General features: G+C 39.3%; 1 protein-coding gene across 8 annotated transcripts in view; it reads right to left on the minus strand.

The window, feature by feature from the left end:
• The window catches only part of LEF1 (lymphoid enhancer binding factor 1), a 112,261-nt gene that overhangs the window by 13,181 nt on the left and 84,973 nt on the right, over nucleotides 1-14,107 (minus strand). For 5 of the 8 annotated variants that reach the window (XM_033106373.1, XM_033106378.1, XM_033106372.1 and 2 more), the window contains exons 6-10: nucleotides 13,511-13,594; nucleotides 11,348-11,470; nucleotides 10,165-10,327; nucleotides 5,041-5,148; nucleotides 351-399 (exon numbers count right to left, since the gene is read on the minus strand). In XM_033106373.1, coding sequence (XP_032962264.1) covers nucleotides 351-399; nucleotides 5,041-5,148; nucleotides 10,165-10,327; nucleotides 11,348-11,470; nucleotides 13,511-13,594 — 527 coding nt within the window. The remainder of the gene's footprint in view (nucleotides 1-350; nucleotides 400-5,040; nucleotides 5,149-10,164; nucleotides 10,328-11,347; nucleotides 11,471-13,510; nucleotides 13,595-14,107) is intronic. The other 3 variants (XM_033106374.1, XM_033106375.1, XM_033106379.1) reach the window with 1 other exon arrangement.

A 14,107-nucleotide genomic window follows, 5' to 3' on the forward strand; every position in this document is an offset into this window, starting at 1 on the left:
ATAGAATCATTATTAAAACATCTTACTGTAAAGTAGTTTTGCACATAGAAGTGTTAAAGCAAAGAGAACACAGACAACAGAAGCAAAACCAAAACAAAACAAACAACCACAGTTAACAACCAGGATTCCAGGTGACAGGGTTTGGGAAAAAAGTTTGTAGATGTACCTCAACATAGTCACATTTAAAAGAAAAGTCTCTTATACAGTTTTAAAGAATTTTAGGAGGAAAAGCAGAGTTAAAGTATCACAAGATGTAGCTGCAGAATAAAGCAGTGTGTAGAAGATGCAAACTTCTTCAAAGGCGCTTGTCAGAAGCATGAGAACTGACTGGACAGTCACACGGTGCCTACCTGACGCAGATTCCTGTAGTTTCTCTCTCTTCCTCTTCTTTTTCTTACCCTGGAAGAAGATGGGCATTGTCATGTTACAGACTATACTGTGAACACGCGGGTGAATGTGAAACAAAAATACAAGCAGACAGTCAACAAAGAGATGCCTCATACATTCTCTTTCCCAACCCCTTCCCCTCCTTCCCTTCTGTACCTAGAAACAGTCAGAAAGCAAGAGAAAGACAAAAAAATCTTATTTCTTTGTGACCTTTGTCTCCATAGCTTCATAATATCATCAACACCGACACTGGGAGTTGTCTGGTGTCCTAGGGCTGTGGCCACAGAGCCCCCTTCAAGGGAAGCCCATTGAAAGAGGCAGACCTTTTATTTCTAACCACCACACTTGGAGCCCACTTCTGCTAGGAAGGCAGACATCTTCCTTACTGTGAATTCCACTATATAATTCAAAGTTCAGGATGTTAACTATGTAAGCACCCTCAGCCCCCGATAGTGTATGCATAACAGGACCAAGGATAGTGGTAGAAGGTAGAATTGATAGTTCAAGAAGAACTTGAGAAAACTAAAGGTATTATAATATCAAATACTTATTTCTGGCAACTATGGAGCTTGCTGCCTAAAACAGATACAAAAACATGGGTATGCATGCAATTTTAAATATATTTCACAATCATCTTAATCACACATTTAAAAATTTAAGTTCCATTTATAGTGGTCTAATTTCCTGTCCTTCTTCATAATTACTTACCCCTCAAAAAAAAAAAAACTGTAATAGGGCACAGACACAGTACGGATTTGATTTATACGAATAGATTAGGATTAGGATTAGGACCTAATCCTGGATTAGGATGGTATTTTCAAGTAACTGTGACAAAACACATATCACACCCAATATCTCTATCTTATGTCTGCTGTAACAATCACGTTAACCAATAATGAAAAATAAAACTACACGATTATATTGAATATATTGCGTGAATATATAAAAATAACATTTGTATGCACCTCAAAGTAGTTTTTCTTCATGTGGTATGACCTGACCATTAAGGCATAAAGCTCTGGAAAACTGAAATTATTCTTACGAACACTGAGGCAGCCCTGGGACATGGCATGTGAAAAATAACAAAGTCTTCTTTAAGACACTTGAAGGTGCTCTGGGAGGAGGGGAGCAGAAAGAGGGGGAGAATGTTTCTCACAGGCATCCGCTCGCTCTCTTTCAAAAGGAATCATTACTGTGGTTTTCACAAGGGGCTGTGGGGTTGGTGTATGTCTGGAACCGTCTTCACTCTCTCCTCCGAGCTCCCATTTGCCCTTGAACACTCATCTCCTGTCATCTCTTCCAGGAACCTTCCCGTCCCACCTCACCCCTTCCCACCCCACCCACGGGCAGAGCTCAGTGCCATAACCTAACTCTTCCCAGGTGCTGAGATGGGCCATTGTCCCGGAGCTCCTCACCCCAGGACCATCAGCTCCTAGGAGCACCGCCTGAGTCTCTGCCACCTAGCACATGCCTAGAACACGTGATGTGGCCTGAGGTGTCAGACTGCTGTGGCCTGTGTGAGGTAACCTCTACTATTAGGTTGGTGCAAAAGTAATTGCAGTTTTTGCAATTTTTTTTTTTTTAAAACCTTTTAAACTGCAATTACTTTTGCACCAACCTGATACCTACATTCCAGGGACAAATCAGCGTTTCAAGAGAACCTACATTTATGGAAAACAAAAAGAATGTTAACTTATACAAAAAAAAAAGCAACAACAAAAAAACCATACACAAAATTCATGTGATAAACATAAAAATATTTTTCATTAAAATTACATAAACAGAGGGTGCCAAAAAAAGCATACACATTTTAAGAAAGGAAAACTATATTAAAATTGTAATACTCAATATATACCGTTAACAAAATTTAAATACAAGTCATGTTTGACTTCTGCGATTACAAGAGGTGCTCAAAGTGGTTACCATCAGTGTCCAGATACTTCTGATTATGGCGAACTACTGCTTGAGCAACATTGACCAAAATGTCCACTTGTGTACATTTTTTTGGCACCCCAAGTATAATACTGGGGTTATTAAGCATTAAATTTAAAAGCTCTAATAATATAAATATTTGGCTGATCTCACTTAAGAAAATATGTACACTGTTGATTTATGAAAACTTCAGTTATAAATGTTATAAAAAAATAAAATTATGAAAACAAATTGAAGTTATAAAACCTATGATATCATAGAAGAGGGCATTTTAATAGTAAATCATTGAGATATATTTCACATGATCTCAGGATTAGATTAGCATTCTGACACTAAATGCTAAGACACAAAGCAGACTTCTTGTATTTTAAGAATACTATTTTTAGCTAAAGTGCTATTAACTGATTTGACTTTTGTTTGCCTTAATAGGCTTACGTTGATTATTATAAAAACTGTATGGAACAAAGCTGGGCTTCCCCTTCATTCAAGGGGATCCTAAAATCAAGTTATACAAAACAACTTCCTTTAAAAATTGTGCAGAGGAAAATCTTTCAAGGTAAATTCACATTGCACTGGCTTTCTTTAAAACTACTTTCTTCCCATCTCTCCACATGAAGAAAAGGAGAAATAGTAAGGGGGAGAGAATATGTGTTTATCTCTTTTTAAAAGTGAAAACTCACTCCTTTACTTAAAGATCAGAACCAGAAATTTCACTCAAAGACAGTTAACAAGCAATGCTATATAATCTATACAAATTCACAGCACAGCAAGGCTCTTCTGTGGGCCAGAGAGGGAAAGTCAGCTCTCCCCATTTCCACAAACCATATCCAAAGGAGATCCAGGACAGGGTTAAAAGAGGACACTTCTAAAAGTCTTTAATTGGGAAACTGATCTTCCCACTTAAAGGGCATCACAAAGACTCTCCCCAGGAAGATGCTAATTACTGCGAAGAGAACAGACGCCCAGTTCAGGGGAGAAAACTCTCTAACTAAAGCAGTCTCCTTAAGAAGGCACTGGAAGACTGAGCTGGTCAGCTTAGGAGGAAAACTGCATAGATGGTGAAGTCAGGGAGACCTGGGTGCAACTTGCAGCCTAGCCACTGCAGGGCTGTGGACAAATTACTTAACCTCCCTGACCCCCCAATTTCTCTCATCTGTAAAATTCAGTAATACTATTTATGCCACGGGATTGTCACAAGGATTGGAAAATAACACAGAAAGCCTTTACACAGTTCTTGACAACTGGCATATGGTAGTTATTAAAACAACAACTCAGGAGAGCTGACAAGCTGTTGCTTGTAAGTAACAAACAGTAGGACTCTTACTTCCTATGTCATGGTTGTACCCGAGTTTAAGCTCCAACAGTGAATTTTTCTTTGGAGCACACATTACCGGAAACAAATGTGTTCGAAAAGTCTTGGTGTCTCACTATCTGAGCTGTAAGACCTCAGACATGCAGCCCCATAGGACCGTCTACAGCAATGGCCACACATTAAATTACTTATTAATAGCGTCACCCTCGACTTTTTAAAAAGGGACAGTTTCACTTAACACTGTCCTAGCTGGCATTTCGAATGCTAGTCTCACATGGAAAATGAAAATGATCTTCAAAATTTTAAGTTAAGAGCTTAAATAATAAACTTGTTCCCCTCTATATCATTTATAATATACTTTCTTAGAAATGTTCTTTGCTGTATCAAGACTACATGCGCAAGATGTTGAAACTCTAAAGTAATAACATAATTAGCAATATAAATGAGATATTTTTGCCAATAAAATTAATACAACTTAAAAAATATGATAATACCTACTGTGTCTGAATAAAATATATAGACATCAGGGTACATTAATATGAAACAAAAACAAATATTTTCCCAGTTCTGATTAATCTGTGGTAAAACAGTCACTTGACTACATCATTTATAAGAATTGCAAAGTAATATAATCCTTTTAGAAAGCAATTTGACAATATCTATCAAGAGCCTTTAAAATATTTCTATCCTTTAACTCAACAATTCCATTATTGTGAATCCTACAGAAATAATAGTCCTAAAGACAGAAAAAAAATGTTATGCATAGATATGTTCATTGCAGGATTATTTCCAATTATAAATAGAAAGCAACTTAAATCTCTAAAAGCAGGGAAAAATGGTTAAGTAACCTGTGACATTCACTCAATGAAATATTATATAGCCATTAAGATTGACATATGGAAACACTATGTCTTAACAGAAAAATGATTATATACAAGAGCAACAAACATGACACAAAAGTGTATGTGCACACGGACACACTTATATCCAAGTAAAAAATAAAAACATATGTTTTTCCATTTTTCCATAAAAAAAACTGGAAGCAAATGTAACTAGTTATTACTAATGTTGCCTGTACATGATGAGAATATGGGCTTAAAAAAAAAAATCTTTTTCACCAACATTTTGATAAGGTGTTTTTTTTTTATTAAAAGTGTTTTACTGAAAACATTAGTACTTTTAGTATATATATATATATATATATATATATATATATGACAGCTCAAAGCTTTCAATATAAGCTTTGTGCTGCTATATCCATGAAATCTTTATTATAAAGTTCATTAACTTCCCAAAATAGGAAGTAGTACCAGCATTACATACACTCTAAAACACATTTTCTTCACGAAAGTAATAGAAAGAAAGAATGGGTGAAAGTGGAGAGCCGTTGGCATGCAGAAGGGCCTTACATAATTGTCTCTTGCAGACCAGCCTGGATAAAGCTGCATATGTAGCTGTCTTTCCTTCCGCGCTAATTCATAATATTTAGCCTGCTCTTCACGGGAGAGGGCATGCCACTAAAACAAAGAGGGGAGGGGGGGGACATCAAATCAAAGTAAGCAAAATAGAAGCAGTAACACATATTTCATGTTTCAAACACTGAAGAATGAAAATATTAATTTTTTAATATTTAAAGAAAATATTCAAACTGAATTATTTTTAAATGGCAGAAGACCAAATGCTGCAGAAATCTAGTTGGAGTCTGGTGGCTAGAATGAAACTCAAACTCTGGTTTCTCTAGTCTGTGCTTTTTTATCCAAAGTAAGATGATCTGTCACCTACTCTTTCTCTTTTCCAATATAAATTAAAAAGAACTGCTGCTGCTGCACCTCAACACCCAACTTAGCCCCTTTTCATAGTTTGCAGCGTCTTCTAATATTTGAGCCTAAGTATCACTTATGTATGCAAAATGTGATAATTTCCAGATGTCTTTTCCACAGATATATCCTTGTTTCACATGCACACTCTCCCACTTTGTCATATGTAGAGTATGAAACCATCATATGATCCTGTCTATAAAGCAAGATATTACAAGTCAGTCAGTCTGTCTCAGTCTCTTCACCCTCTCCTCACACTTACATAAGCACTAATTGTCTACAGACAGAACACTGACAACATTGTACAACCACACATGCACACTTTATGGTCACAGTCTTTAGCTTCCTTTTGATGGAAAGTAAGGGGCATTGTTTAAGTTTATTTTGCCATCTAGCATTTGAGGCTGCAGTACCTAATTTGAATACAGTGGCTGATATCCTTTCCATTTCTCTTGTACATAACTGATAGATATCATAATAAATAAATAGCTCATGTAGGCAAGGCAACCGTTTGGGATTTTAAGCAGCTTATAATTTGCACATTGCTTTGCATGTTTCCACACAGCTTGCCCCAGGCCCCCAGTAGGCAGTCTTGAAGTATTTTCCGTACTTTCTCAGTGGCCGGGTCTGCCAACAGACCCTTCCAGGAGAACTGGTTGAGCTTTGGGGGGCCCACTATCAAGTGGCGATGGCACAGAGGCGGCAGGTGCAGACCTGAGGCCGCACCACACCTGGCGTACATCCACGTGCACACTCGCCCATGCGCACTGAATCAGCCGCGGGCCTCGTGACTCCTGCTCTCCCCCCAGCACTAGGGGTGGAGCTTCACTTTTCACTTCCTTCTATTCAAGGCTAGGTGACTCTTTCTCATTCATGTCTACCTGCGTATTGATTTTAATTTCCCGATTCTAGGTTTTAAAAATGATAAAAACAAGAAAAAGAAAAGAAAGGTATGGCTGGATTGGGGAAAGGATGAGCGAGATTGATGAGCAAGTTCTCCTGGAGGGAGACGGTGTCTAAGTCATCCACACGGACTCAGCCCCAGGAAAACAAAAACAGCTGCTACTCTCGCTTGTTAAGAGAACCTGACCTCAAGGAGGGCACCGAAGCATCTTCTGCCATGTCCCACCCACCACTCCGGCCTCCAGCATCGGTGTGGTTGGTGCCCACAGGCAGGTCAAGGGATTTCATTTCCTTCGAAAGCCCCTGAAAAGCCAGGGCTTCTGTGTTGGATTTGGGTAGATGATTTATTTTTTAATTGCTGTAGAAGTGCAGAGTGTAAAGTTAAGAAGCATGACACACAGCAGGACTTGGCCTGAGCCTAAAGGCAAATCAGGTAATAGGCTTTTCTTTAAAAAAAGAAGTGGGGCAGGGGGCAGGGAGGTGGTAGGAAAAAATCCCCAAAATCCTAAAAAAACGTTATCTGAGACCTACCTAGTTCTTTGTACTAACAAAGTAAACACAAAGTCAGTGGAGCCTAGGAAGAAGGCGTGTATGGGTCAGCAGTGAAGTTTAAATTAGGCAAGAAAAGTCACACTGCCTCAACCAACTGACAGCTTTCCTAAATCTGAGGCACTGGCCTGGTACTAGGGACCTTCACAGGGAGAAACAAACTGGGCACGGTGGAAAAGATCAGCCTCGATTGCTTTTTTTGACGAAAGACTAATCATTAATATTTATACAGTAATGGTACTAAATAAATGTGACTGGCAGAGGCAAAGTGTGTTACCAAAAATGAACAAAAAAGGAGTCAAAAAAGAAATAAAATTACAAAATTTGGTTCTTCACTTGACAAGTAATATCTGTCTTAGGCTACTGCAATATATCAATATAACTTTATGTAATTTATGGCAGCTTTATAACTTGCTGGGTAAACCTGAAATAAGTTTTATAAAATTTATCTTCCAAAATACATATGGAGTTTGGCATCTTCTACGCAAACAACCAGGTAGTTTTCAGCAAAAAAAAAAATAGGTTGGCAAAAAGACCCAAGCTAACAAAATTCAGCAAACTGCAAGGAGAAAAAGCAGGCCACGGACTCAACTATTTACTCGTATCTTCAATTGCTTTTAGTTTTCTGATATTTCAAATGCACAAAATCTACTCAGAAAACATCCTTTACCAGAGTAAACAATAGGTCAAACAATAGTATTCAAGTTTTGCATTGAAGCAAAAATAAGTCTAGTATAAACGAGAAAGATGATCTTCCTTTACAGGAATTCCTGAAAGACAATTGACTAAAAATGCTTCTGTATCATTTCTGCTTACTGAAAAATTAAGAGTTAATTTTTAAAAAAATCAAATTTCATTGTTAAGCTTTCACTAAGTTGTTGAGAAAATATCCACTTAATTTGAAAAAACTTACACAGTTCCAAGATTTAAAAATCCTGACAATACATTTGCAATAAATGGACCTCCTTTAATAGCCAGGAAGGTCTTAAAAAAAAAAAAAACTTTTCTGAAAGTTAAGATTTGTGTTATTTATCATATGAAGAAGAAAAGTTTAATTCATATGAATGAACATTTCTATTTTAGAAATACAGTAAAGATGAATGAAAATCAAAAGATTAAATGTTCAGGGATGGATTTAAGTTCCACTTTAAAGAATTATAATTATCCCAGTGTAAAACTTCCATGATTTTAAATCCAGGAACTTTAAAGAACTAGCAAGGACTACTCTGCCAGAGGGGAGTTATGAAAGGATAGAAAACCTGATCTTAATCAAAGATCTCAGAGACCTATAAATAGAAACAGGTGTCCAAATCAAAGACAGAGAAAGACCCCAAATGAGAACCATCCCTTAGGACACATGCTCTGATCTGGGGATTGTTAAGGGAGCTGAGAAAGTAGCAACTGTGGGAAACGTGCATTAAAAATAGGAAGCATACCTCCATATCATATCCTTAGTTTCTTGAGCAGGAAAAGATTTCCTGCTGGAAGACCAGGGGACCCTAACTCAAAAGAGGAAAAAAAAAAAAAGCTAAAAGTTTTACACAAGCTAAAATAAGAACGTCAACTCTTCTCTTCCTCTAATTTCTTCTTTTAAAGGGTCAGGGGAAATGGTCATCAGCCTTTAAGCTTTTCCAAGGTGGGGTTCTTCAAAGATGATGGGAATCACTCTTCAGCTACGATCTGGCTTGGGAAATCATTGTAATTACTGTTATTAAGTGTTTAAGAATCCACAGGGAGATAGAGTATTGTACGCAGGGCACCAAAAAGCTATAATCTGCCACCTCACCCTATCCTTGAAACCCTGGTGCCTTGCAGATTGAAAATAGCTGTATTGTTCTTGTTGTTATCCAACAGGAATCAATAATGCAAAACAGCAATTCTGCTTCCCTTTGCCCTTTCACTCGGCCTAAATGCTTTCTCGTAGGAATGCTGAAATGTATTAGGTTTGTAACAAACATGGTAAAAGTGATCATCAACAACTGCTAAAACATGATCCTCTTAAGTTTCATAAAGGTCGTTAGACCCTCCTCGCTGAATGTTCATTTGCAAATCATGGATTTCTTGAGAGGTTGCAAAAAGCAAATATACAAGTGCACAATTAAGAAGCCACTACACATATATGAAGAGCATCCACAATTGTGATAAAGCATTTCTAAAAATTACAATGTAATTGCAGTGAAAATATAATTTGAATTGGAAAAATTCAAATTTTTTCTACCACTCTTCAGATACCTATCTGAATCATTTTAATCCTCAGAAAAATACCTGGAAAGACTGACTAGCCTTTTGGTTGGTGGATGGATAAAAAAAAATCTTAATGTGACTGTACTAGTTATAGCCTAGTGCCTGGTATATAATATGTGCTCAGAAAAATATCTTAGCATGGGTGAAAGAAGGAATGAAAAGAAAAGGGGTTCTCCAGAAACATGCCTCATATACACTTTAAGAATCAGAGAGTGGTTTTTCCAGAATGAAGACTTCTCTAGCCCATATCAATTCTTCCACTTAAAGCTTCTGAGTGGCACAGATCTGCTGCTATCTTGGAAGAAGTGGCCAACCTCTGTTTGCCAGGGTTCATCCAGAAACACGGCTGGTCCTCCAAGGAAAGCCTTTCAGTTGCTCCCTGGGTGGGCTCAGTGCTTTCCTGCTCCAGACAAGAGTCCACACACACATGGCTCCATCTGGGAAGAGTTCACGTTTCCCCCGCAGTCATTTGGTTAACCCCTATTCATCCCTCAGGTCTTAGTTTAAATACTACGTTTTTCAGAGGGGCCTTTCCCTAGCTCCCTTTTACTCTTTCTCACAGAATCTTGCTCTTTACATTCACAGTATTTGTCACAATTATATATTCATCAGGTAATTATTTGTCTACTATCTGTATTCTGTCACAAAACTTTCAACTCCATGAAGGCAAGGACAGTATCTATTTTATTTAGCAATTGCTATCTAATTGCCGGACTACCATGCCTGGCACATAAAAGACACTCAATAAATACTTGTTGAAGACAAACAGGGAAAGCGATTATCATAGACAGGAAGTTTTCTACGTGCCAGGTATAATCTAAGTTGTTTACAAATGCATTTTATCAATTAATCCTCCAAAAGGTTATCAACGTATCTTGTTCTCTTTGTCAGTTCCCAAAGTGGCTGGTGATTACCCAGATGCATTCTATGACCACCTGATACGGAAGTCCATTTGGGTCAGCTGTTAATGAAGCAGTTCCACACTTCCCATGAACATTTACATACCATCCCAGTACTTACCCTTCTGCCTAGAATCTGGTTGATAGCTGCACTTTCTTTCAGAGTACACTCAGCCACGACATTTGCTCTCATTTCTTTCATGTATAACATAAAAGCATTCAGAGGCTTCTTAATGTGAGGTCTTTTTGGCTCCTGCTCCTTTCTCTGTTCATGCTGAGGCTTCCTAAAAGGTGGATGTGGTGGTGTTGGGGGAGGGGGAGAACAGAATAAGGAAGACATGGGAGGAGAGAAGCAGAGCATCTGTTTAGGTCACCAGTTAAACTCAGGCTGGGGACAACACCCTAGGCCCTCCACAAGCCCCCGGAACACCACCAACTTGGAAGATCAACTTCTCCAGCTTTGTGTGAGAGGATCCTTTGGTCTGAGGAAATTCCCCCCGGCTATAGAAGTGTTCCACAAAAAATGGAAATGGATGTGTGAAACTGAGCTCCTTGGTCACCTCAGGAAAAGCTGACCCTATAGTACAAGTGATCATTCCTCTCTCAGAACTGAGGTTCTTAACTTTTGGGAGGTCAAGGGCCACTCTGACAAGCTCGTGAAACTTCAGACTGTCTCCCCCAAACAAATGCATGTTGGTTTTACCTACATTTGCTGGGGCCTCATGGACTATCCGTGCTTCCTGCAGTCCCCATCCTCCTGTCCGAGTCTGCAAACCCTACAGTAAGAAACTCAATTCCTAACCTCTTCAAGGAGTTGAGCCCCACTGTCACAGCTGAGACCACGCGGGCCCCATAGCGAATCGTGGGCGCGGTGTGCCCCTCTCCTTTGATTTCTGTGCTTCTGAAGCTGCAAGGCAGGGCAACTGCCTCCTGGGCAAGCACTGAACTCTCCAATTCCCTTCAGGCACCACCAGGGGCTCCCCAACAATCAGAACCCAGCTGAAATTTGGTACTAAATGGCTACACAGCTCAGGATTATTCAGTGCCTGTGCTCTGAAGATTACTCCATTTTGGTGAGGTTCCCTTGATCTTTTGGGGTCGGTGCTCCTTTCCAATCTCAGAATCAAAATCAGCTCACAGTGAGACTCAAGCCGCTTAAAGTCCTCAGGGATCGAGCTTTCAAAGCAAAGCCACACTGATTTCCATAATAAAAGAGAGGGGGAAGGTTCAACAATAGAGAAGAAATTGTGATTAAATCCTCAGTGTCTTCAGGCATTCACAGGTGAGACTGGGGGCAGACTTACACGTGCATCAGGTCACCGTCAGTGTGGGGGTGTTCCTGTTTGACCTGAGGTGTTACAATAGCTGGATGAGGGATGCCAGTTGTGTGGGGACCAGGAGGACCAGGAATCATGTGGTGAGAAAACCTGAAAGGAGGAAAGAGAAGAAACAATGTGTACTAGTGGCTGCTGTAGCAAGAGCTGGATAGGATTCTGAAACCATCCACTGACTGCTATTAGCAGTTCCACTCAGGAGTAGTAACTATAAATTAGAGTGGGTTGATCATTAATTTCTTTCCTTTCTGTATTCAGGTGGGAAATATTTATAATTATTCCCTTCACAACAGAATTTTTTTTCCCCTCAAACTAGTAGTAGAAGCTGGCATTTTTCCAGGGACAGCTTTAGGCCATAGGATTAAAAAAAAAATTGAGTCACTTTTCTTGCAAAGCAGTTTTCAAAAGAAGAATTTCAGTAAGAGCAACTATTGGAAATAAAACACTTTATTAAGATTCTGCTTTTAAATGACTATTAAATAAAAGCTAAAGCCATCACATTTAAAAACCTCTGCCTACATTCCCAAGCAAACCATCACAGTCTTCTCATATTGTTGGTTTTCTTTACTAATATTAGGAAAGAACAACTGAGAAAATAAGGGACAGAAAGATGTTTCTTCAGTCCCCAATCTAGTAAGACTGCCATTAACATCATCCGAAATAATTTTCCACACAGAAAGAATGTTTGAGAGAACTAGCCTTATGGAAAACCGATTAACAAAATCAAAGGGAAGAATACGGTTCTGCATCAAGGTAAAAACTACACATGCTAAATAAAGGCTTTTTCCCAAGTATGTTTGTAGAGCATAACAAAAAAATCTTAAGATATCCACCACCGTCCAACACAAAGGAGGGAAACTGCCATGCAAGAAAAATAAAATAAAGACAGTACTTTCAACAAGCGCTTTGGATAAATTTGGGTATGCTTTGGAAATCTTTGCTTTCAAACTGTTTTAAAGTAAACATGTAATTCAGCAAGAACAACATTCTCAGGTCTTTCATCATAGCCTGTGCAATTAATTCCTTCATCTGGGTAGGAAAGAAGGAACTCTGCTTGGATATGTAATATTTCAGAAACAAATTTTTTAACATTAAGGCGGCATGGTAAAAATACAAATACGTGATCAAATACCAATGCTTTGCTAGATGCACCATTTGCAAAAATACGTGAGGCCTATGAGAAAATCCTGTCATCGGACAGTTCTTACAATGTTAGAAGGTGTAAAAATATATTTGGGGGGAAGGATATTAATTTCATCCCCTCTCAACTAGCTAGATTTACAATTTGCTGAACAAATAATGGTTTTTTTAAAAAGCTGAAATTCACCACAGAAACTGCGAATTTCATACCTATATAAAAAGTAAAGATTCACAATCAGTTACTAACCCAAAAGTTTGACTTCTGGCACAGTAATGCTAGCTCCCTTGAAAAAGCAACATCGAACACAGATGATACATCACAATGTGTGTGTACATCAAGCACAGGGCACAGAAGCCATCCTTTCCAGAAGCAAAGCATGACACAGAGCGGTGTGGCGGCAGACCTCACAGAGCTTCGCTGGCACTACTGTGCGGCCACATGGCCTGATTCACACACTAGGACACACCCCGGAAGGCCTGATGGCCTGTGAGCACCATTCTTTCTCTTCTGACAGCCTTGGTCCAGAAAGGTTCTAGACTCTCTGGGCATTTTCAAACAGTGTCACTTTTAACGGATACAACTTTCCTCAAAGAAAGTAAATTATAGAACTTAGACTAAACCAGTCTTTATCCTTCCCCTGACCCCACCCCCAGCATATTTTGAATAAAACAATCTCTTATGAGGTCCACTTTCAGGACATTTCCCATCCTGCAGTCAGGTGGCAAAGGAAGTCTTCTGGAGGCACAGTTTCCCCAGTGTGGCCGAGTCCATCTCTCTGGTGGGTGTGGCTGGTGCGTGCTGTGAGGCACAGAGTATGGCTCCTACCCAGGAATCTCTACGACACCTAGTGTGGGAGCCAGGCACACTGCACAGACAGACACGTGGCTGAGCTATGCACCCTCCTAGCCAACCAAGAGGCAAGCAGAGCCGCACAAATGCAAGCGCAGGAAGAGCAACGTGTCCTGGGGTGCCCAGTTTTCACCTCTACCTACCTGGACATGGAAGTGTCCACTGACAGTGAGGATGGGTAGGGTTGCCTGAATCCTCCCGTGATGGGATATACAGGCTGACCTTGCCTGAGGTCACAGAAGAAAGGAACCCATCAATGACAAAACATGAGTTACCAACCAGCAGTAAGAGTTTGATGAGGGGGGAAGAGGGAGGTATTCAAACAGAATTTTGTGGGATATTACAGACCAGGGCTTTCCTTCCATTATCTAACTGTATCCATTCCTTGCCCTCCACCCAATCAAACCATCTTTTGCCTTGAAAAAAAATCTCCCACCCTCAACTTTAAAAACAAACCACTCCATGAATTATTTGTCTTTTATCCCTTCCCCTCTTCCAACCCTATTAATGCTTTGAACAAAGTAGGCATGTAACAAATGTTTACTGAATATAACAGAACCCTGAGAATGGAGAAACACTCCTTTTGAAGAAGGAAGTTAGTGGATTCTTTATCAGAATCTGAGAATTTCAGGAAAGGGAAGATAGAAGGAAATAAAACTTTGTATTTATATAAAAACGAATATTTTTAAAAACACCTGCACTTCTCCCCTACCATATACCCATGTTAGAGTCAAGAAATA

Source organism: Rhinolophus ferrumequinum, chromosome 5 (assembly GCF_004115265.2).
Source record: "Rhinolophus ferrumequinum isolate MPI-CBG mRhiFer1 chromosome 5, mRhiFer1_v1.p, whole genome shotgun sequence".
In the NCBI taxonomy this organism is placed as follows: domain Eukaryota; kingdom Metazoa; phylum Chordata; class Mammalia; order Chiroptera; family Rhinolophidae; genus Rhinolophus; species Rhinolophus ferrumequinum.